At 41.3% G+C, this 22,530-nt stretch overlaps 1 protein-coding gene across 3 annotated transcripts in view; it reads left to right on the forward strand.

Annotated features, from left to right (window-relative positions):
- Window positions 1-22,530, forward strand: part of LOC124553802 (sorting nexin-13-like) — a 419,627-nt gene that overhangs the window by 124,117 nt on the left and 272,980 nt on the right. For all 3 annotated transcript variants that reach the window (XM_047127777.1, XM_047127778.1, XM_047127779.1), the window contains exon 7: window positions 18,018-18,193. In XM_047127777.1, the coding sequence (XP_046983733.1) occupies window positions 18,018-18,193 (176 nt within the window). The remainder of the gene's footprint in view (window positions 1-18,017; window positions 18,194-22,530) is intronic.

A 22,530-nucleotide genomic window follows, 5' to 3' on the forward strand; every position in this document is an offset into this window, starting at 1 on the left:
AGGGTAAGGAGTCGTTCCAATCCTGGGAGCGGAAAGACTTACCTTAGGGGGAAAAAAGGACAGGTATACGCTCGCGCGCGCTTGTGCACACGCACACGCACACATATCCATCCGCACATACACAGACACAAGCAGACATTTGTAAAGGCAAAGAGTTTGGGCAGAGATGTCAGTCGAGGCAGAAGTGCAGAGGCAAAGATGTTGTTGAATGACAGGTGAGGTATGAGCGGCGGCAAATTGAAATTAGCAGAGATTGAGGCCTGGTGGATAACGAGAAGAGAGGATATACTGAAGGGCAAGTTCCCATCTCCGGAGTTCTGACAGGTTGGTGTTAGTGGGAAGTATCCAGATAACCCGGACGGTGTAACACTGTGCCAAGATGTGCTGGTCGTGCACCGTGGCATGTCTAGCCACAAGGTGATCATCATTACCAACAAACGCTGCCTGCCTGTGTCCATTCATGCGAATGGATAGTTTGTTGCTGGTCATTCCCACATAGAAAGCTTCACAGTGTAGGCAGGTCAGTTGGTAAATCACGTGGCTCTGCCTTTGATCGTGTACACCTTCCGGGTTACAGGACTGGAGTAGGTGGTGGTGGGAGGGTACACGGGACAGGTTTTACACCGGGCGAGGTTTCGAGGGTAGGAGCCAGTGGGTAGGTAAGGTGGTTTTGGGATTTCATAGGGATGAACCGAGAGGTTACGAAGGTTAGGTGGACGGCAGAAAGACACCCTTGGTGGAGTGGGGAGGATTTCATGAAGGACGGATCTCATTTCAGGCCAGGATTTGAGGAAGTCGTATCCCTGCTGGAGAGCCACATTCAGAGTCTGATCCAGTCCCGGAAAGTATCCTGTCACAAGTGGGGCACTTTTGGAATTCTTCTGTGGGAGGTTCTGGGTTTGAGGGGATGAGGAGGTGGCTTTGGTAATTTACTTCTGTACCAGGTCGGGATGCGAAAGCTTTTTTCACGTTGTTGGTGTAATGGTTCAGGGATTCGGGACTGGAGCAGATTCGTTTGCCATGAAGACCTAGGCTGTAGGGAAGGGACTGTTTGATATGGAATGAGTGGCAGCTGTCATAATGGAGGTACTGTTGCTTGTTGGTGGGTTTGATTTCGACGGATGTGTGAAGCTGGCCATTGGATAAAAACAAAAATAAAAATATAAATCTTCCCATATATTTATCCACAACCTTTCCAGCAAACCTCAACCTCCTCTCATTGCACACAGACCCAGTCTCTCCGATCTACTCAATCTCCCATTTCCAGCTCCACTCCCCCCAAAACCTCAAAATTCTAGTCAACACAATCTGTAACCACAACACCCCAATTCAGTAGCTAACTTTCCTCCAAAACTCTCTACCAGTCCGAAACCTCTGTCCTATCCAAAGGCCTCACCTTCAGCCCTACTCCCAGATTCAACCAAACAGCCCTCATCAAAGATTTACTGTCCTACACTCGTAGTCTCTGCTGGAAATATCACTTTGGCACGAAGAAAAATAATCCTAATCCTACTCCTAACGATCCAACTCCCCAAGACACTATCCAAATTGAACCCTGCCTGGAACAGTTCCGTCCTCCATCACAGCGGGACCCACCTCCTCTTCCTAAAAATCACCCTCTCCAAACCTTCCAGGAATTTCTCACTTCCAGTCTTGCCTCTCAATCCTTCTTGAAAAACCTTAATCCTACTCCCAACATCACCACTGCTGAAGCCCAGGCTATCCGTGATCTGAAGGCTGACCGATCCATCGTCATTCTTCCGGCGGACAAGGGTTCCACGACCGTGGTACATGATAGTCGGGAGTATGTGGCTGAGGGACTGCGTCAGCTTTCAGACAACACTACATACAAAGTTTGTCAAGGTAATCCCATTCCCGATGTCCAGGCGGAGCTTCAAGGAATCCTCAGAACCTTAGGCCCCCTGCAAAACCTTTCACCTGACTCCATCAACCTCCTGACCCCACCGACACCCCGCACCCCTACCTTCTACCTACTTCCTAAAATTCACAAACCCAATCATCCCGGCTGCCCCATTGTAGCTGGTTACCAAGCCCCCACAGAACGTATCTCTGCCTACGTAGATCAACACCTTCAACCCATTACATGCAGTCTCCCATCCTTCATCAAAGACACCAACCACTTTCTCGGACGCCTGGAATCCTTACCCAATCTGTTACCCCCGGAAACCATCCTTGTAACCATTGATGCCACTTCCTTACACACAAATATCCCGCACGTCCAGGGCCTCGCTGGGATGGAGCACTTCCTTTCACGCCGATCACCTGCCACCCTACCTAAAACCTCTTTCCTCATCACCTTAGCCATCTTCATGCTGACTCACAACTTCTTCACTTTCGAAGGCCCGACATACCAACAATTAAAGGGAATAGCCATGGGTACCAGGATGGCCCCCACGTATGCCAACCTATTTATGGGTCGCTTAGAGGAAGCCTTCTTGCTTACCCAGGCCGCCAACCCAAAATTTGGTACAGATTTATTGATGACATCTTCATGATCTGGACTCACAGGGAAGAAGAACTTCAGAATTTCCTATCCAATCTCAACTCCTTTGGTTCCATCAGATTCACCAGGTCCTACTCCAAATCCCATGTCACTTTCCTTGACGTTGAAATCCATCTGTCCAACGGCCAGCTTCACACATCCGTCCACATCAAACCCACCAACAAGCAACAATACCTCTATTATGACAGCTGCCACCCATTCCATATCAAACAGTCCCTTCCCTACAGCCTAGGTCTTCGTGGCAAACGAATCTGCTCCAGTCCCGAATCCCTGAACCTTTACACCAACAACGTGAAAACAGCTTTCGCATCCCGCAACTGCCCTCCCGAGCTGGTACAGAAGCAAATAACCAGTGCCACCTCCTCATCCCCTCAAACCCAGAACGTCCCACAGAAGAACCCCAGAAGTGCCCCACTTGTTGTGACAGGATACTTTCCAGGACTGGATCAGACTCTGAATGTGGCTCTGCAGCAGGGATACGACTTCCTCAAATCCTGCCCTGAAATGAGATCCGCCCTTCACGAAATCCTCCCCACTCCACCAAGAGTGTCTTTCCGCCGTCCACCTAACCTTCGTAACCTCTTGGTTCATCCCTATGAAATCACCAAACCACCTTCCCTACCCTCTGGCTTCTATCCTCGTAACCGCCCCCGCTGTAAAACCTGTCCCGTGCACCCTCCCACCACCACCTACTCCGGTCCTGTAACCCGGAAGGTGTACACGATCAAAGGCAGAGCCACGTGTAAAAGCACCCATGTGATTTACCAACTGACCTGCCTACACTGTGATGCATTCTGTGTGGGAATGACCAGCAACAAACTGTCCATTCGCATGAATGGACACAGGCAGACAGTGTTTGTTGGTAATGAGGATCACCCTGTGGCTAAACATGCCTCGGTGCACGGTCAGCACATCTCGGCACAGTGTTACACCGTACTGGTGATCTGGATACTTCCCACTGACATCAACTTGTTGCCTACCAATCGAATATGAGAAGGTCTCTTTGAAGTATTTGTAGTAGAAACTATACTTAACTCTGTCTTGTAGATGAGGATAATGTAGAATGAACATATAGTACATTTTACAACCTCAAGTCATGTCTCGAGGTATTTTTAGCTTTGCCTCTATGATGGGTGACTTTCACATCAAACATCTCAATTCATTTATGAATGCGTACACAAATTTCACCTGATACACAGTTTTCACTTCTTGACTTCCCCCTCCTCTCCACTGGGCCTTTGTTAAGGACAGAACATTTATTGATTCTCTTAATTTTGCTGTCAGAAATCCCAAAAACTTGCAAGAAAACATTTCTACATACTTGAGTTGGAACACCATTCAGTTTTAAATTGTATTTACAGGAGTGTGATTTTTTGTTGTTACATAATTCATAAATAGGCATGTCAGCGTTTTCTTGAATCTCATCTTGACCTTGTTCTTCTATGTTAGGGGTTTTATGCCTAAATTTTACTGGCATAACCTCAGCCAATGTTTGCAAGTAGTTGTCTTGCGTGTTTTCACTCTTCAAAGAATAAAAGTTATTCCAGAGTGCCTGTATAGATTCTTCAGTAAGTTTTGAATAACATTTACAGTTACACTTTCAGTTTACAATGCTCGGTGGGGCTTTCTGGGCGACCTCTTTTCCTTTGTGGGACATGTACCTCAGTCCTTGCATTCTAGCTTTCCGGACAATGTTCCAATTGTATTTGTCTCCATGTCTCTTTCCACATTTACGCGTAGGATTAGGTTCATTGTATGAACTGTCAGACATGGTTTAAGAAATGCACACTACTTAATAACCACTAAATACACCTATATTTTCACTACAAAAACACACTTTATCACCCCATGTTTATTACCATAACAACAACAACAGACTAAAACAAAAGAACAGTCATGAAACACGTAATCCTAACAGGGCCACCAACTGCCATGAGTTGTAGAATAAATTTACTGCAGAAAGAACCTGAGTGATGGTGCTTGGATTCTTTCTGAAATAAACACATTATTTACACAGCTCTCTAATAGCAATTCTTATATGGAACATAGGCTGTTTCTGCAGTAAACAATGTATTTGTCTCCAAATAGTAATATCCCATCGAAATCTCCATTTTCTTAAAAGTGTCACTTAGGTGGTTTCTGAAATAAACGATTTAGTGATGTATCTGCCAGAGGAAACCCTGTCACATCTAGAAATAAATGTACCTGCAGACAAAAGGGGACGCAGTTACACGATCTGAGCGGAATAAAGCTGAACGAGATAATACCAATAGCCAGTTGTTTATGTGGTTGACTGGGTTTGCGAATGATCTACGTTGTTATAATAACTAGCAATATCCATAGATTCAGATTACCAGAGCAGAAATAAATGACTAACAGGTAAGAAACAGACAAAAAATTTTTGACCAGTTCGCTACAATAGTAAGTGCCAGTTGTAAAGTCCCCAGCTAGCAGCCACTTAAGTTTTATTCTGGGAGTAGTGTGGAAAACGCCTTCTACGAACTCATAATAACGCCTAATCGGAGAATAAGTTCTGACACTGGCAGGAATGTTACAGAATTAGTGATGACAAGATTGTTTGTTAGAATGAGAAAGGAGAATAAACGGAAACATCATACAAATTGTGGAAGAATATGACGATTCCAAATTTATATAAAAATTTCGTACTATTACTGCTGCTGCTGCTGCTTCTATGACTGCTATTACTTTTCGATCTCGTGCTTGAGAAGCCGGAGCGTGTGAATGAAATGTGAAAGTATTTCCTAACCTAACACTTTTTGCTCGTAGTAGGTCTAACAGGCATTTGGTATGGGTACTTTGTGAATTATATTCTGTCGTATTATAAAAATGACCATTTGTGTGAAAACAGCCTCATTTATTTGATGTGTGTTACATTACAATTGCTGCAATATTAGACAGGCCTATTTCTTTTTATCTAGCAGTCAGTGACAAAATAGACGTAATCGGATCGAGAAACCACACCAGTCTTGGGTACTATTTGTATTAACAGCTTCTTCAATATTAGACACAGACATTTTGTTTTTTCACGTAGCAAAATGTTTGACGAACTTTTATGGGGTAACAGATTCTTTTGCAGAAAGGAAAGCACGCCATGTAAAGCTGTAGCAAGATTAGTGAGAAAAAAATGCTCAGACTTAAGGAATGAAGAAATGTTTACTGTCTTTCTTGTCTTTTTTTTTAAACTCTCATAATTGATAGGGTTATTAAATAAAAAAAAAGTTAGGGCAGGATGTCAAACCACCCGACTGGTAGCAAGAGAGGCACCACAGGACATTTTAATTTCAGCTGTCGTGAATACAGTTTGATGACATCCATTACAAAATTACATGTTTGAATTCTACAGAGCGAAATACAGTGACATGTGATAGAAGAATGCTGTGTGAAGAGGTGTGGCACTGCACTTTCGCACACTTAAGACCAAATAACATCTCCTCGAACACTTACATTTTGTGTATCATATTCTTCAGAAAGATGTGCGGTACAAAATGAACATATTTTTGAAAAGTCGATTTTTTACCATTTTTGGCGTCCTACCTCAAACACTCGAGGGAGGGGACCAGAGGGCCCCAGTATCTACTATTGCCCCAGTTCATAAATAATGTAGATCCGGGACTGTTACACAGAGCAGTCTGAGTTGTGGTGGGGAGGTGGGTAGTCTCCATGTGACCTGTGATTACGTTTAGTGATTTTGCTGTTTCCTCTTCATTTATTGCTCTCACGTCAAATAAAAACACAAATTTCTGTGGCCGGGAACTACCAAGTGAATTAAAATAGATCCACATAATTAGCGGAAGGCTAAAATATTTTATTAGTTTCAGATTTTATTTTATTTTCACCTTTATGACAGTCAAATATTATTCGCCTTGCGGAACAATGAAGTTATTTTTAGAAGGAAGGTTAGCGTTGGCCGTTATATTGATGGTTTATTGACAGCAAAATTGATTCTGAAGCACATAGTGAACATCATCAGTGCTGTCAATAAACCATCAATATTATGGCCAACGCTGACCTTCCTTCTAATTTCACGTATATGGTCGTTGTGCACACAGCACTCTACGGAGTCGCCAATTGGTAAAGTTATTTTTGTCGGTTGGCTAAAGAAATTTGGCTTTTATTAATATTTTCTGCTTAGGCAGTCAGTTTATTTGAAACAAAGGTTAGTTTCAACTGTTTGTTGCATTTGAAACAAAGGTTAGTTTCAACTGTTTGTTGCATTTCAAGTGCACGTTTTCATCTTCTGACATGTATGACATAATGTCATAATGAAGAACCAAACTTGAGATAATAAGAGTACTGATATTCCAAGAAACTTTGCATCCGAATGTGGACATACGAATGTGCACTTGAAGCTGGATTATGCATTTTAGTATGGTTCACGAAATTTCGATGCTCTTGGAGTATTCTCTGATGTCTTGTTTATTTTATGACATAAGGTACGATCTTTTAATGTTTTACACGTCCGTGCATACAGGCTTCCTAAGTCATGGTAGCTGCGCAAGAGTTACTTGGTATTTTTTGTGATCTCTCCAAAGCCTTTGATTATGTGGATCATGTTACGCATGTAGGAAAACTCGAGTTTTATGGAAGTGATGGTTTTCTACACAGCTTGTTTGAATTGTGCTGAATGTAAAAGGTTGTGCTGAATAATTCATACAGTGTCAGGAAGGTGGAAAATTTTAGTGGCTGAAGTAAAATCACAAAAGAAGTACCACAGGGTTCAATGTTGAGTACATACTTGTGACTTTAACATTCTACAAGGACAAGTGATACTTTTTGCAGATGATACTAGTGTTATAATAAATCCTATTAGAGAGGAAGCAACAGAAGAGTTAGTACATGATATTTTCCAAAGAATTATTAGGTAGCTGTACAAGAAATAGCCATACCAACGGGTGATGTATCACATAAACCGGAATCAGTAAGTAGGATAGAATGCAACAAATTTTTGGATGTAGATATTGATGTAAAACAATTAAGTTCAGCTTTGTTTGCTCTTCATGTCATTGCTAATCTTGGAAACAAACATATCAACCAGCTGACATATTTTGCGTATTTCCACTGAGTAATATTGTATGGAATAATTTTCTGGGGTAACTCATCACTTAGAAAGTATTGATTCCACAGAAGTGAGCAGTAAGAATAATAGTATGTGGTGTTTATCCGTAGATGTCATGGAGGCACCTCTTCAAGGAGCTAGACATTTCAACTGTGTCATCACAGTATATATTTTCTCTAATGAGAGGGAAACATTCCACGTGGGAAAAATATATCTAAAAACAAAGATGATGTAACTTACCAAACTAAAGTGTTGGTATGTTGATAGAAAACCTCCTCTATCAACATACCAACGCTTTCGTTTGGTGAGTTACATCATCTTTGTTTTTAGATATATAATAGAAAGAAACATCGACATGGGAAAAATATATTAAAAAATGCTGTGACTTACCAAACGAGAAAGCGTTGGTAGATAGACACAATAAAAGACACACAAACACACACACAAATTTCTAGCTTTCGCAACCCACGGTTGCTTCATCAGGAAAGAGGGAAGGAGAGGGAAAGACGAAAGGATGTGGGTTTTAAGGGAGAGGGTAAGGAGTCAATCCAATCCCGGGAGCGGAAAGACTTACCCTAGGGGGAAAAAAGGACGGGTATACACTCGCGCGCGCACACACACACATATCCATCCACACATATATAGACACAAGCAGACATATTTAAAGACAAAGAGTTTGGGCAGAGATGTCAGTCGAGGCAGAAGTGCAGAGGCAAAGATGTTGTTGAATGACAGGTGAGGTATGAGCGGCGGCAAATTGAAATTAGCGGAGATTGAGGCCTGGCGGATAATGAGAAGAGAGGATATACTGAAGGGCAAGTTCCCATCTCCGGAGTTCTGACAGGTTGGTGTTAGTGGGAAGTATCCAGATAACCCGGACGGTGTAACACTGTGCCAAGATGTGCTGGTCGTGCACCGAGGCATGTCTAGCCACAGGGTGATCATTATTACCAACAAACGCTGCCTGCCTGTGTCCATTCATGCGAATGGATAGTTTGTTGCTGGTCATTCCCACATAGAAAGCTTCACAGTGTAGGCAGGTCAGTTGGTAAATCACGTGGCTCTGCCTTTGATCGTGTACACCTTCCGGGTTACAGGACTGGAGTAGGTGGTGGTGGGAGGGTGCACGGGACAGGTTTTACACCAGCGGCGGTTTCAAGGGTAGGAGCCAGAGGGTAGGTTAGGTGGTTTTGGGATTTCATAGGGATGAACCGAGAGGTTACGAAGGTTAGGTGGACGGCGGATAGACACTCTTGGTGGAGTGGGTAGGATTTCATGAAGGATGGATCTCATTTCAGGGCAGGATTTGAGGAAGTCGTATCCCTGCTGGAGAGCCACATTCAGAATCTGATCCAGTCCTGGAAAGTGTCCTGTCACAGGTGGGGCACTTTTGTGGTTCTTCCGTGGGGAGGTTCTGGGTTTGAGAGGATGAGGAAGTGGCTCTGGTTATTTGCTTCTGTACCAGGTCGGGAGGGTAGTTGGGGGATGCGAAAGCTGTTGTCAGGTTGTTGGTGTAATGATCAGGGATTCCGGACTATAGCAGATTCGTTTGCCACGAAGACCTAGGCTGTAGGGAAGGGACCGTTTGATGTGGAATGGGTGGCAGCTGTCGTAATGGAGGTGCTGTTGCTTGTTGGTGGGTTTGATGTGGATGGACGTGTGAAGCTGGCCATTAGGCAACAGTTTGTTGCGAAAGCTTGAATTTTGTGTGTATGTTTGTGTTTGTGTGTGTGTCTGTCAACCTGCCAGCACATTCATTTGGTTAGTCACATCATCTTCGTTTTTAGATATATTTTTCCTACGTGGAATGTTTCCCTCTATTTTTATATATATATATAAAAAAAACAAAGATGATATGAATATAATAGAGGGAAACATTCCACGTGGGAAAAATATATCTAAAAAGAAAGATGATGAAACTTACCAAACAAAAGCGCTGGCAGGTCGATAGACACACAAACATACACACAAAATTCTAGCTTTCGCAACCTATGGTTGCCTCGTCAGGAAAGAGGGAAGGAGAAGGAAAGACAAAAGGATATGGGTTTTAAGGGAGAGGGTAAGGAGTCATTCCAATCCCGGGAGCGGAAAGACTTACCTTAGGGGGAAAAAAGGACAGGTATACACTCGCACACACACACATATCCATCCACACATCATGTGTGGATGGATATGTGTGTGTGTGCGAGTGTATACCTGTCCTTTTTTCCCCCTAAGGTAAGTCTTTCCGCTCCCGGGATTGGAATGACTCCTTACCCTCTCCCTTAAAACCCATATCCTTTTGTCTTTCCTTCTCCTTCCCTCTTTCCTGACGAGGCAACCATAGGTTGCGAAAGCTAGAATTTTGTGTGTATGTTTGTGTTTGTTTGTGTGTCTATCGACCTGCCAGCGCTTTTGTTTGGTAAGTTTCATCATCTTTCTTTTTAGATATAAAAAACAAAGATGATGTGACTTACCAAATGAAAGTGCTGGCAGGTCGACAGACACACAAACATACACACAAAATTCAAGCAACAAACTGTTGCCTCATCAGGAAAGAGGGAAGGAGGGGAAAGATGAAAGGATGTGGGTTTTAAGGGAGAGGGTAAGGAGTCATTCCAATCCCGGGAGCGGAAAGTCTTACCTTAGGGGGAAAAAAGGACGGGTATACACTCGCGCGCGCACACACACACATATCCATCCACACATATACAGACACAAGGAGACATATTTAAAGACAAAGAGTTTGGGCAGAGATGTCAGTCGAGGCAGAAGTGCAGAGGCAAAGATGTTGTTGAATGACAGGTGAGGTATGAGTGGCGGCAACTTGAAATTAGCGGAGTTTGAGGCCTGGTGGATAACGGGAAGAGAGGATATATTGAAGAGCAAGTTCCCATCTCCGGAGTTCGGATAGGTTGGTGTTAGCGGGAAGTATCTAGATAACCCGGACGGTGTAACACTGCACCAAGATGTGCTGGCCGTGCACCAAGGCATGTTTAGCCACAGGGTGATCATCATTACCAACAAACACTGTCTGCCTGTGTCCATTCATGCGAATGGACAGTTTGTTGCTGGTCATTCCTACATAGAATGCATCACAGTGTAGGCAGGTCAGTTGGTAGCTCACGTGGGTGCTTTCACACGTGGCTCTGCCTTTGATCAAAGGTATCTTTCATGATCCCACCATACGTCATATGTATTTGGATAAAACATTCGACAGTGAGAACAGAAAAAAAATGACTGTAATGGAGAGCAGTGGATAGCAAAGCAAATTAGTAAAGGCTATAAGAAGCCTGTACAAAGGATCAAAAACTATAACAAATATAGGTGAAACAAGAACAGACTAAATTTTATTAAATGAGTATGGCAGTTGTGGCCAGTATCAACCACTCATACCAATATCTTCATGGATGTCATCCTAAATGGCAACATGTACAAAATATATTAAAATATCAAAAGAAACCATGTTAAATTTTCTACTTTACGCAGATGATGTCTTGATACTGTGAGGAGGAGGAGGAGGAGGAGGAGGAGAAGAAGAGACATTACAATGTGCACTTAACCATCTGAATTAGCTTTGTAAACAATATGATGATGAAATTTTCAAAACCAAGTGATGGTTTTCTGCGCTTAAGATCTGCTCCAATCCAAAATGGTTATGAATAATGTGATTTTATAACATGTGTATCCTCCATTTATTTGGAATGTCAGATTAGTGGAGACCGTACTTAAAATGTAGATACAAAGTGGCACTATCCGTAATGTATTTAAAAATGAGATCAGACCTGAAGCAAGAGTAACATTTTATAGAAACAAAGCCTCTTGCAGCATATCTTCATGGGAGTGAATTCTGAGCACCTACAAGAAAAATAGTGCAACAACAACAAAAAGTGGAGCCAATGGAAAGCAGAATAACTAAATATTGCAACACCTGTATGATCACTTACCAGTGATTGACAGTAAATGATCTCTCTGTTTAGTCATAGCTTATAAACTGGCATGTTGGAAGAGCTTGGAAGATATGGACAGAAAATTTGTGAAAGACGGAACATGCTCAGCGCTAAACTGTGAAGTGTAGAAGAAGAGAGAGAATAGTAATTCGTAAGTGCTGTTCATTTGTTCTGTTTTAGTTTTATCCATGACTGACAGTAGGATGTCAACTGTCATAACTGATGCTCACCGTTTTACACCATATAATTATGTCAAGGGATTTTTATTCAGTTGCTGATCTGCCTTAGACATGGGTGTACAGTTAACAGCCAAAATATTAGAACACGGAATATTGCTGTTCACGATGCACATCAAAAAAGGTGATGCGATGTCAGTGACTCAGTTTTAAACCACTATTAAAATGTGTACCAGTGCAATGTGACACACCTAGGTAGTAGCACTGCGCAGATGATACTTGCATCGTAAAGGACTTGAGATTTTCCAGTATGCCACAGCTCTTGATACGGTATTGAGCCAGCTAGAACAATCACGTGACAATTGACTCGGTATATGAGAAACTATGAACTAGCCTCAACCACTGCTTAAAATTTGACAATTTTATGAAAGACAGGAGCAGCCAGAATGAAATTGTGTTTGAACAAATTTGCAATAAGTATTTTCACACAGTACCATATGTATGGATATAAAAAAAATTAGTCATTTTTAATTAAACGTCGACGACCATAGTTTGCTATCAGAAATTTTTTTCTCGATCCAATACCCAATATATTGTGTGTGTGTGTGTGTGTGTGTGTGTGTGTGTGTGTGTGTGTGTGTGTGTGTGTGTGTGTGTGTGGGGGGGGGGGGGGGGGGATGAACAGTCGAGAGAGCAATGTTGGTCTTCAGACAGCAGAAAGCATGATAAAATTCATGTCTGGTGTGATGGTATAGTGGTGGCAGTTGCCACTCACCATATAGCGGAGATGCTGAGTCGCTCTGCGGTCATTGTGTGATAGTTGCGTTGCGTGAGTGCATGTGTGTGCACATGTACTATGTCCGACAAAGACCTAGCTGGCCAAAAGACCATTTTCTGACAGTCTTTTTGTCGTGCCTATCTGTGACTCATCATCTCTGCTATATGATGAGTAGCAACTATTCTTTTCATAATATAGTTACATTCCAGCCTGGAATTTACACTGTTGTATGGTGATAGAAGATTATTTGGCTAGAAACTGAAATATTGTAGGAGCGAATCCCAGCTGGGTCACTTTTTTCACTCTGCCTTTTAACCTAGCATTCCATTTTGAATGATATGGAGACTCACCAGAAATGAAATGTCGTTCAGATTCCTTATTACACTGTAACTCCCCTTTCCCCAATTGAATAACTGGTTAGGGACATGCATGTCACGTAAGTGAGATCAATTGACGGCAGTAGTTTCTGAGCAACTGCACAGGAAAAAACATTTGTACAAAACCTGTGGTTTCCAAGTATTTATGTGTAGAGTAAAACACTGTTGTGATGCAGCTTTACTTCATTTACTTATAAACGTTGTGCAGGTATATAGCAGATGAACTCGACTATTTGGTGTTCTGCTTTCCTTGAGTCACAAGTAGATACAAACATGATTCTCTGTGTGGTGGACAAAATATATTATTTGTTTGGACACTCAGATTATACAGGAGACTGGTAAACAGATTTCCACTGGTGAGAAAGAGATTTAGCCCTTTTAGAAATTATAAAGAGATGGTCACAATCTTCTTGAGTGGGATTTGGGAATTTCTTGCAGATAAATACACAAGATTACAAAGTGCTCTACATGTGTTTGAGGGATGCATTTCAAAATACGATCACAATTTCAGACTACCAGCTTCTGCAACTCTCATATTACCAGTTGTGATTTGCATCCTTAATTCACTGCAAGGGTAAGGAAATTTGCAAGCTTTCAGAGCCAGTGTCTCCTCGTTCTGGTGGAAAGGTTGAAGGGATAGGATGAGTGATGAAGGAAAAGGACTGGCAAGGTTTACAGGATGGGGAGAGCTTGGAAAAATCGCCCAAAATCCGAGGTTGGGGAAGGCTTCTTGGATAAGGAAAGACTCGACTGATTGGGACTGCACCAGACGAGATTTGGATACTTTAGGTGGTGGAAGATAGCATCATAATCGAGACGGAGAGAGCTGACAAATCATCATGCAAAGGTTAATAAGAGTGGAAAACTAAGTGGATTTCACATGGCAGACAGGAGAGGATGGGGGAATGGTTTACTGAGAAGTAATGCTGAAACTGAAGAATTAATGTAAATTGAGGCCAGGTGGGTGGTGAGAGCCAAGGACATGTTATAATGCCAGTTCCCATGTGCACAGTTCTAAAACACTGCATCAGGACGACAGAATCCAGTTGGTAGGTGTGGTGAACTGCCACTGAGGTCGTGACTATCATGTTGTAGACCATCATCTGCAATATGATACTGTGTGTTGCCAGTATACACCCTGTATCTATGCCCATTCATTATAACTGATAACTCGGTGGTAGTCGTGCAGAGCTATTTGAGGTACAGTGGGAGAAATTTCAGGCAGAATGAACCTCATTTCAGGACACGATCTTAGGAAGTGGTATTAAAACGTGTCTTCGGTTCTTGCCACGCACCTTGACTTAACTTACATTAATTTCTTCAATCTCAGCATTTTTTCTGAGTAACTATTCCTGCTCTTTTCTTCCTTTTAGTTTTCTGTATCTTTTATTGTGTGACCTGTCTACTTTCCCTGCTCCTCACCTCCTCCACATACAATGCACTTAGGTTTTGGCTGTTACTAACTCTGGCACGATGTTTTGTTAGTAATCTCTATCTTGCTTATTATCCTGTCTTCCACCTGTAAGCTCTCAGGTTTACAAATCTTTCTAGTGCAGTCTCCAGTCAGTCTGTCTTCTTTTCTCATCCTGTTGGTTAAGTCTTCCCTAACACGCAGTTTTGGGCAACTTTTCCATGATTCTATTCATTTTCTAAACCTCATCAGCCCGTTCCCTTCATCCCTCTTCCTACAACTTCAACCTTTCTGCCAGAAGTAGGAGCCACTGGTTCTGGAAGCTTATAAATTCCCTTGACCTTCATATGTATGTTTTCACCTGCTTGGTGGGTAGATTTTTCATCTGTCCAGTTAGATCATGGTATGTACTTAGTTTCACAAGAGGAGTGCTGTAACATGAGCTAAACATGTACATCTTGTGTGTAATTTTGTATTTTATTTATTTATTCCATGTGATCTGATGGTACGCAGTGTGTTACATATGTCGGAATATATCATTTAACATTGTTAACATATATTAACGTGTAGTATCCTAATGTTATATTGCAAAGATTGGTTAAGTTTCCTTCACTCCATTGCTCAATGTTTTCAATTTAACATAAATAGTAAGACTACTGTTCTAGGTATTCATTTATAGAGTAAAAACAGTGGCACAACAAATATGGCTTCACAGCTTTGCTAAATTTTATGTTGTCTTTGATGGACTTAATACTAGTGGGAAGAGTGTTGAACAGTTGGAGGCCCATGTGGAAAGCTCCCTTTTTACACAGTTGAGTGTTTGTACGTAAAACATGCAGATTTGAGTTCCTCCTGGTGTTTTGTTTATGTATTTCATTATTTTATACGACTCTGGAGTCAGTTGGCACTATGTGGTTTCTGAAAAATTTTATAGTCTCGAAATTGTATAGGCAAGGCAGTGTAAGGATTTCCAACTTTCTGAAGATGGGTTTGGAGGAGTCTCTGGGCTTGCTCCCAGTAATAATCCTCATTGCTCTCTTCTGGATTTTGAATGTGCTCAGGGCAGTTTGAGAATTTCCCCAGAATATCACACAATTTTTTAGGGGGGCTTGTATGTAAGCGTTGTATGCGCTGGTTACTATTTTCAGGCTAGCACATGATTTCAGTACACTCAATGCATAACAGCCAGTACTAATTCTGGCATTTACCTTTCCTGTTTGTGTATTCCATTTCAGGCTCTCTTGAACCCACAGACCCAGGAATTTGAAAACAGTGTCAGTATCTTTTGGTTGGTTATTTACAGTGAGAAGCGGCTGAGAGGAATTTGCATATTGTGTTGTGTGAACGTTCATGGAAGCTGTTTTTTTTTTTTTTTTTCCAGCCATACTATGATACGTGTTGAATCTGTTACATAAGCATACACCCATGATTTGCGTAAAATATTTAGATTGGATGTAAACATATTAGTTACATCACAGTGTGATCCCATGAGATGTCGTCCCAAATGCCAGTTCGATATGGAACACACAACATTTGTGCCTTCGTACAAATTTTATGGGAAGAGTTGCTTGAATCATGTTAGTTATATGAAAATGGTGATATTCACTTAACGTTCTTCCCTGTTATTTTATTCATGGCCACCAAAAAAATATGCTTTACCAGTTAAGGGAGGTAGGACGTCAGATGGGGCGACTTGGAGCAGGAGAGGCACCACAGGACATTTTAATTTCCACTATCTATACTTTTACAAATAAATCCATAAATCTTTGCCAGTATGACCAGAAAGGATTCAGGATTCATACTCATAGCAGTGGAAGTTCAAAGAAATAACAAAATAAATTTTTTTAGCATGTGGAATTTCATCATTTTTTCACTTACTATTGGCTGCATTTGTTGCTATAGGTACACTTTTCTTCATAAGTAAGAGAGATTCTTCGATGAATTTTGCACAGCATACAAACCATACTTACAGGTGTATGAAACTCTAGAAGTTTCCAAATCTATTAAAAACTGTGTTAAAAATTGAGATAATTAACTATAAAATTCGAGTTTTTTTTCTAAACATGAAGTTTAAAATGTAACAGCTGATTCAGTTTTTCATAAATTAAATAAATTCTAGAGTTTCATACACCCTTAAGTATGGTTTGCATGTTGTGCAAAATTCATTGAAGAATCTCTCTTACTTATGAAGAAAAGTGTACCTATAGCAACAAATGCAGCCAATAGTAAGTGAAAAAATGATGAAATTTCACATGTTAAAAAAATTTGTTACTTTTTTGAACTTCCATTGCTATGAGTGTGAATCCTTTCTGGTCATTCTGGCAAAGTTTTATGAATTTATTTGTAAAAGTATAGATAGTGGAAATTAAAATGTCCTGTGGTGCCTCTCCTGCTCCAAGTCAGCCCGTCTGATGTCCTACCCCCCTGAAGACATCTGGCTGTTGATACTTGATGATACATGTGCAAAGATGAAATGTGTGCTAGTTTGTGTGTGTGTGTGTGTGTGTGTGTCACACAGTAATAATAATAATAATAATAATAATAATAATAATAGAATGATACAAAACTTAATTGTAACTGCGACCACTGGTTTATGCAGGGCATTTCAAAATGAATGTACAGGTACTAAGGCTCTGTAGCATTTATTACATTCAACCTACAATTGTAAATAATACATAGAATGAAAGAGCAGCTGAAACAGTTTTTCTTACAAGAGTTCAATGTGACCACCATTCGTCTGACATAGTCGGTATGGGAGTTCTTCCTGACCCCGCTCAGTGGGGTCTGGTATAATTGTTACAATGATTCTGTTTCTTAAGTTGGGTGGCTCAGTGGGTAGTGGAGACACATACACAAGGTCTGTTATGAATCCCTAAATGTAAAAGTCGTGTTGAGTCAGCTTGTGTGTGAATATGGTGTCACTGGAACTGCTAATTCATGACTACCCTTCCGAACTGATACCTTGAGGGTACGCGTGAAAGGCTCTCACTTGTTCGACATGTTGTTCAGTCCCTCTTGGCTCTTTCCTCTCTCTTCCCTTTGTGTATGGGTACAAAAACAAAACTGCTTGAGTTGCTCTTTCATGTGATGTATTATTTATAATTGTAAGTTGAATGTAATAAATGCTACAAAGTCTTAAAACCCGTATATTCATTTTGAAACACCATGTATTTCAGCAATAAGACCCGTCACAGAGTGTCTACCTACAGGTGTCACGATCTTGCAAGATTAGTGAAATCTCGAGAATTAGAGAAAATTGTGACTGTGATTATGTATTTATGTATTGGATGCTGTTTATATGTATGACGTGCATCATAGAAGGTTCTGCAATTTGTTTTACTATTAAACTCTGTAGTACATTAATAGCACTGAGACATAGCATTGAGGTATTACTGACAGAAGTCACTAAACTGTGAGGTGATAGAAAGTTTGAAAAGATCCCAACATTTCTCGAGTTGTGGCATAAACTGCTCGAGCAGTTAGTTGGGGTCAGGTATAATGCTGTTAGGTAGTGACACTGGCAGACTGTATTGCAAAAATAATTTGCTTTATAAATTTCTTAGTGGTACGGAGTTTGAAAGTCAGTCTTCCGTTAAATCGAGTGAAATTATTTTCTGGATTTTGAGAAGTGTATTTATTTTGGCAGGAAAGAAATTCAATATTTCCTGTACATTTTGAGTTTAAGCCTGCGACACTCGGTAAGATTTTGGCATCTGTACCGATCTGTTTTCTGCTGTTCGCACAGAGTTCTTGCGCGACCTGTCGGAGGTGGTGATGTTCCTGCTGCTGCCGCCCGAGGACTTCCAGTGCAAGGCGCTGCGCTTCCTGCTGCGCGAGCTGCTCGTCTCCTCTGTCCTGCTGCCGCTGTTTGCGCTGTTCTCCGACCCGGACTACATAAACCAGATCATCGTCTGGCTCGTGGTGAGTGGGCGGCATCTGCTGCATTCGCTTGCAGTCGTCAGCTGCAGCTGCTTTCCACAGATTGAGACAGATTTAGAGAGAGTCACTATTGCGAGACTCCTCTCACGTTTTCCTCACACAATGTCCTAAGAACAGTGGACAGGCAGCAACAGGCATATGTGGTCTGTTCGAGAAATTCGGGAACAGTTGTAATTTCGTGCCAGTGGTATGTTGGAGCGAAATGCAGTTGGCACCATTGCACATGCCTGTGCTTAATGTGTAACAGCCAGAAGTTTCATTGTTGTATGTCTCTTAGTTATTTTTCAGTGCTTTATTGAGTAGAATGCTGTGTTGCACAGTTTGCAAATTTCAAGATGACAGAGTAAGAGGGGCAATGCATTTGCTTTAAATTTTGGATGAAACTCAAGGAAACCTTTATAGCTACACACACCAAATGATGCAGGAAGCCAATGGTGATGAGTGCTTAAGCCGCACTCGATGTTACAAACGGTTCACACGGTTTAAAACGGCCGAGTGGAAGTTAAAGATGATCCTCGTTCAGACTGCCCTTTCACATATACCGACGACACTCGTGTCAGAAATGTCAGTGAAATGGTGCGTGCCAGTCACAGACAGACTGTCAGAGAGATTGCAAAAGAATGTAACATATCAGTTGCATCATGAATCAAGACCAGAAAGACGTTCGCCTCGCAATTTATGAAGAGCTTTCGGATCGCACGATTGAGAACAAGATGTTCCTTAAGAGAATCGTAACTGATGACTGATGAGACAAGGGTCTACGGTTATGATGTTGAAACCAAAGTTCAATCTTCGCAGGGGGTCCAGAAAGGTTGTCCAGGTCAGGTCAGGTCAAATGTCAAAGCCACGCTGATAGTTTTCTTTGAATTTGAAGGATTAGTTCATTGTCAGTTGGTGCCACAGTGTGGCGGCGCGGTTCGTTCCATCCCTTTACGACGGACCTGCACCTACCTGTGAGCATTGTGTCAGCACATCATCAGTAGGAAAGCTGTGTGAAACCTACTGTACTTCGACGTGAACCAGGCTGCAATTAAAGTCACTAATCTACGTTTCGGAGAAAGTTCTTGTATGAAATGAATGGTTGGAAATTTTGTCCTCAATTAATATATTCTGAAACTTAGGTTAACAAGTATCACTGCCAAGCCCGTGCTACTCTTAACACAGTCACTCACAATCCCTTTCACCTATGTTAGCAAGTTTATGGTGTTGCATTTCCCGAAAACGTAATAACTACAAAAATACTGATTGTTTTAGATCGATAATGCTCGCTAAATATTAAGTCTGTCAGTACCAAATGCAGTCACAGTTTTTAGCCACCGACCTGCTCAATACGCCACGTGGAATATATATCTTTTCTTGTCACAAAATTCACTTATAAATTCCGAAATTTCTACACCCACATCAGAATCATTATGCCGTCACTTTACCACACTTTTGATGTATGAAACACAACTAGATCCTGCAACTTACCTTTTACATCGGAACTACTACTACACACGTCCGATCTATTTCACGAATAGCCTTCGACTCCTCTCTAGAATACTCTAAGTCTTCTCTACCAGCAGAGAAAGGCGCGCGAAGAATATTGCTTTACCATTGGTCAGTTTACTCAACAGCCAATAGCAAAACAACATTCTTCCGCATCAATCCACACTTTTCATCAATAACCAATCGCAAAATAGTAAACCTAACGACTGCACTTTTTACCGACGTAATTATCTAATATGCTCAAGTTTTGCTTATGCATAAAGTTATTTACTATTGTTATTCATACCTGACTTAACTTTCCCTTTACCATAAACTTACTTTACAAATCTATTCTACAAAAATCCCCCTTGTCCATATCCATACTACTTCGAAATATAACATTTTACATACACAAAAAGACATAATAACACTTTATGAAAATATTAGAACAGTTTGTGAAAAACATTCTAATACTAGAACAGTTTACGAAAAACATTCTATGACTTCAGTGCACTCTAGTGGGCACAATCGAAACTAACTTCACAGTCTCCCTATCCAATACTGTCCTCTATCGGCTGATACATAAACTACGTGCGCGTCCAGTCTCGCGTCACTGTCCAGCTCTGAGACACATCTCCCATTTAACTGCCTCCAAGGCAGGTTCGTTATACGGCACTACGCCTCAACAGGTACAAACTGTTAATCAATGGTACTATAAAAAAGGAATGCGATGCTTGCGAGAAAATGTGAGAAGAAAACTGCCTGAAATGTGGCGAGACAATTAACGGCTCTTGCATCACAATAGCTCATCCACACATTTGTCCCTGTTGGTGTGTGACTGTCGCACAGAAAATGAAATCACTGTGATGCCTCGCCCTCCGTACCTCTACAAACCTGGCCCCTGAGGACCTTTTTTGTTTCCAAAGTTGAAAATTCCCTCGAAAATGTGAAGATATGGAACAATAGACGAATTAAAAGAAAATTCGCAGATGGCGCTTTGCACAAACCTAGACTGCTTCTGATGGCATTGGGAGCAGCGTATCGATTGTGGATGAGTGTATTTTCAAGGAGACAATGCACAATAAGTAAAAGGTAAGTGTAAGAAAATGTTGTGGACAAAGCTCTGGAATTTTTTGAGCAGACCTCATGTTCAGTACTCGTAGATTTCTAGAGAGCATTTGACCCAGTGCCATTCTGCAGACTGTTTCTGTTTTAGTTTGGTTTATTTACTAGTGAATCCGGCAGTGCATTGCATTTGCTAAATGTGAATTGGATATCCATCCTGATCTCCTGCACCCCCCCCCCCCCCCCCCCCCCCCCCCCCGGTCTGCTTCCTCTTCCTCCTGCACCCCCGCCCCCCTTTTCATCTCTCCTTCTCTCTGTCTATTTCTGGCTTCCCTTTCTCTCTCTCTCTCTCTCCCCCCCCCCCCCTCCCCCCCCCCCCCCCCCCCCCTCCCCCTGCCCTCCTTCTCTCTCTAACCTCGAGTCTTGTTTATTGTCACTGCCAATGAGACCTTGACTGGAAACTGAAGTTGCTTAAAATGAATGAATAAATCGATTGGGATATTTGGTATAAAGGGAATGAGAGACATCTCTCCATCTCCTGGGTCTGTGAGGGTGGTAGCTTCAGTGACAGTATTTTGCACGGTTGTAATCTTAGAACGAACAGGATTACAAAATTTTGGACTATTGAAATTCAGTAGCAGTTGTATTGTAATCAGAAGTCGATAAGCCATAAATACAACTTTGTCATTTTCTCTTCAAACTAACTGCGAGAAAGAAAACAAAACATCATACAGTTCTGTATACAGTTTTTTGTTTAAAATTATATACAAGGAGAAAAAAATTCGTGAGAGAAACAGTTTGTCAAATGGTTTAAACGCTCTGGTACTGTAGTTAAAAGTTAATCCAAGAAAGAAAATGAAACTGCACTCTTATCATTGCAACATTTTCTTTGTTGCAGCCACATAGTTTGGCAGCAATTTCCCCCTTCTGAGTCTTTCAATTAATTCTAATTTTTGTTTTAATGCCAACATGTTTCTTTTGCTTTTCCATCTCCTTTTTTACAGATTTATTTTAACTTACTCCAGTGGCATTTAACACACTGATTAACACCAGAAAACTGAGTTTGTTTCCGATTTACTTGGAACAGGCTGGCCGATAATAAAGAAGGCAGTCTTCTGTCGTCATGTGACAGTTGTTTAAAAATGGAAATGCCACTTATTGTCATGCAACAGGTTGTTTATTGCTCAAAAATACAACAAAAATAATCACTGAACGATCATTTGAGTAAACAGAGAATTTGAAAAGCTTATTGTTAGACTTCTATTCCAATGATATCAATAATATATGATCAAAGATGGGTCTCCACCACTCAAACATAACTCTGAGACAAATACATATGTTGACTGCTAGAACAGTTTCCAAACATTACACTTTAGTAATTAGTTCTGCAGTGACATATAAAGTTTAGTTCATTGCTTATACATATCTCAGTTCGGTGTAACTCAGAGTAATCTGCTTCCTGCCACTGCTGCCGTAGTCGTTGTCCCGGTCCATTTCATCTGCAAACTGGATCTAGTTAGATTTCCATGAAATAATCCAGGTACCAAGTCATTTCAGAGTGGTTTATTAATGACAAGCTGCACCACTTATTCTTGGTGGGAGCCCACTCCACATAACAGACTACATAGTCACAAAATCATTGTAGTACAAGAATTAGATTATTACACTGACATGCGACACAAGTGCAAATTTATAAAACTAACGATTAAAAGTTCAAAGTTATTATGAAGAAATATACAAGAAACCTTTCGTATTTTATGACCTGTCTGGCATATACAATATAAAAG

This window comes from Schistocerca americana, chromosome 11 (genome assembly GCF_021461395.2).
Source record: "Schistocerca americana isolate TAMUIC-IGC-003095 chromosome 11, iqSchAmer2.1, whole genome shotgun sequence".
NCBI lineage: Eukaryota > Metazoa > Arthropoda > Insecta > Orthoptera > Acrididae > Schistocerca > Schistocerca americana.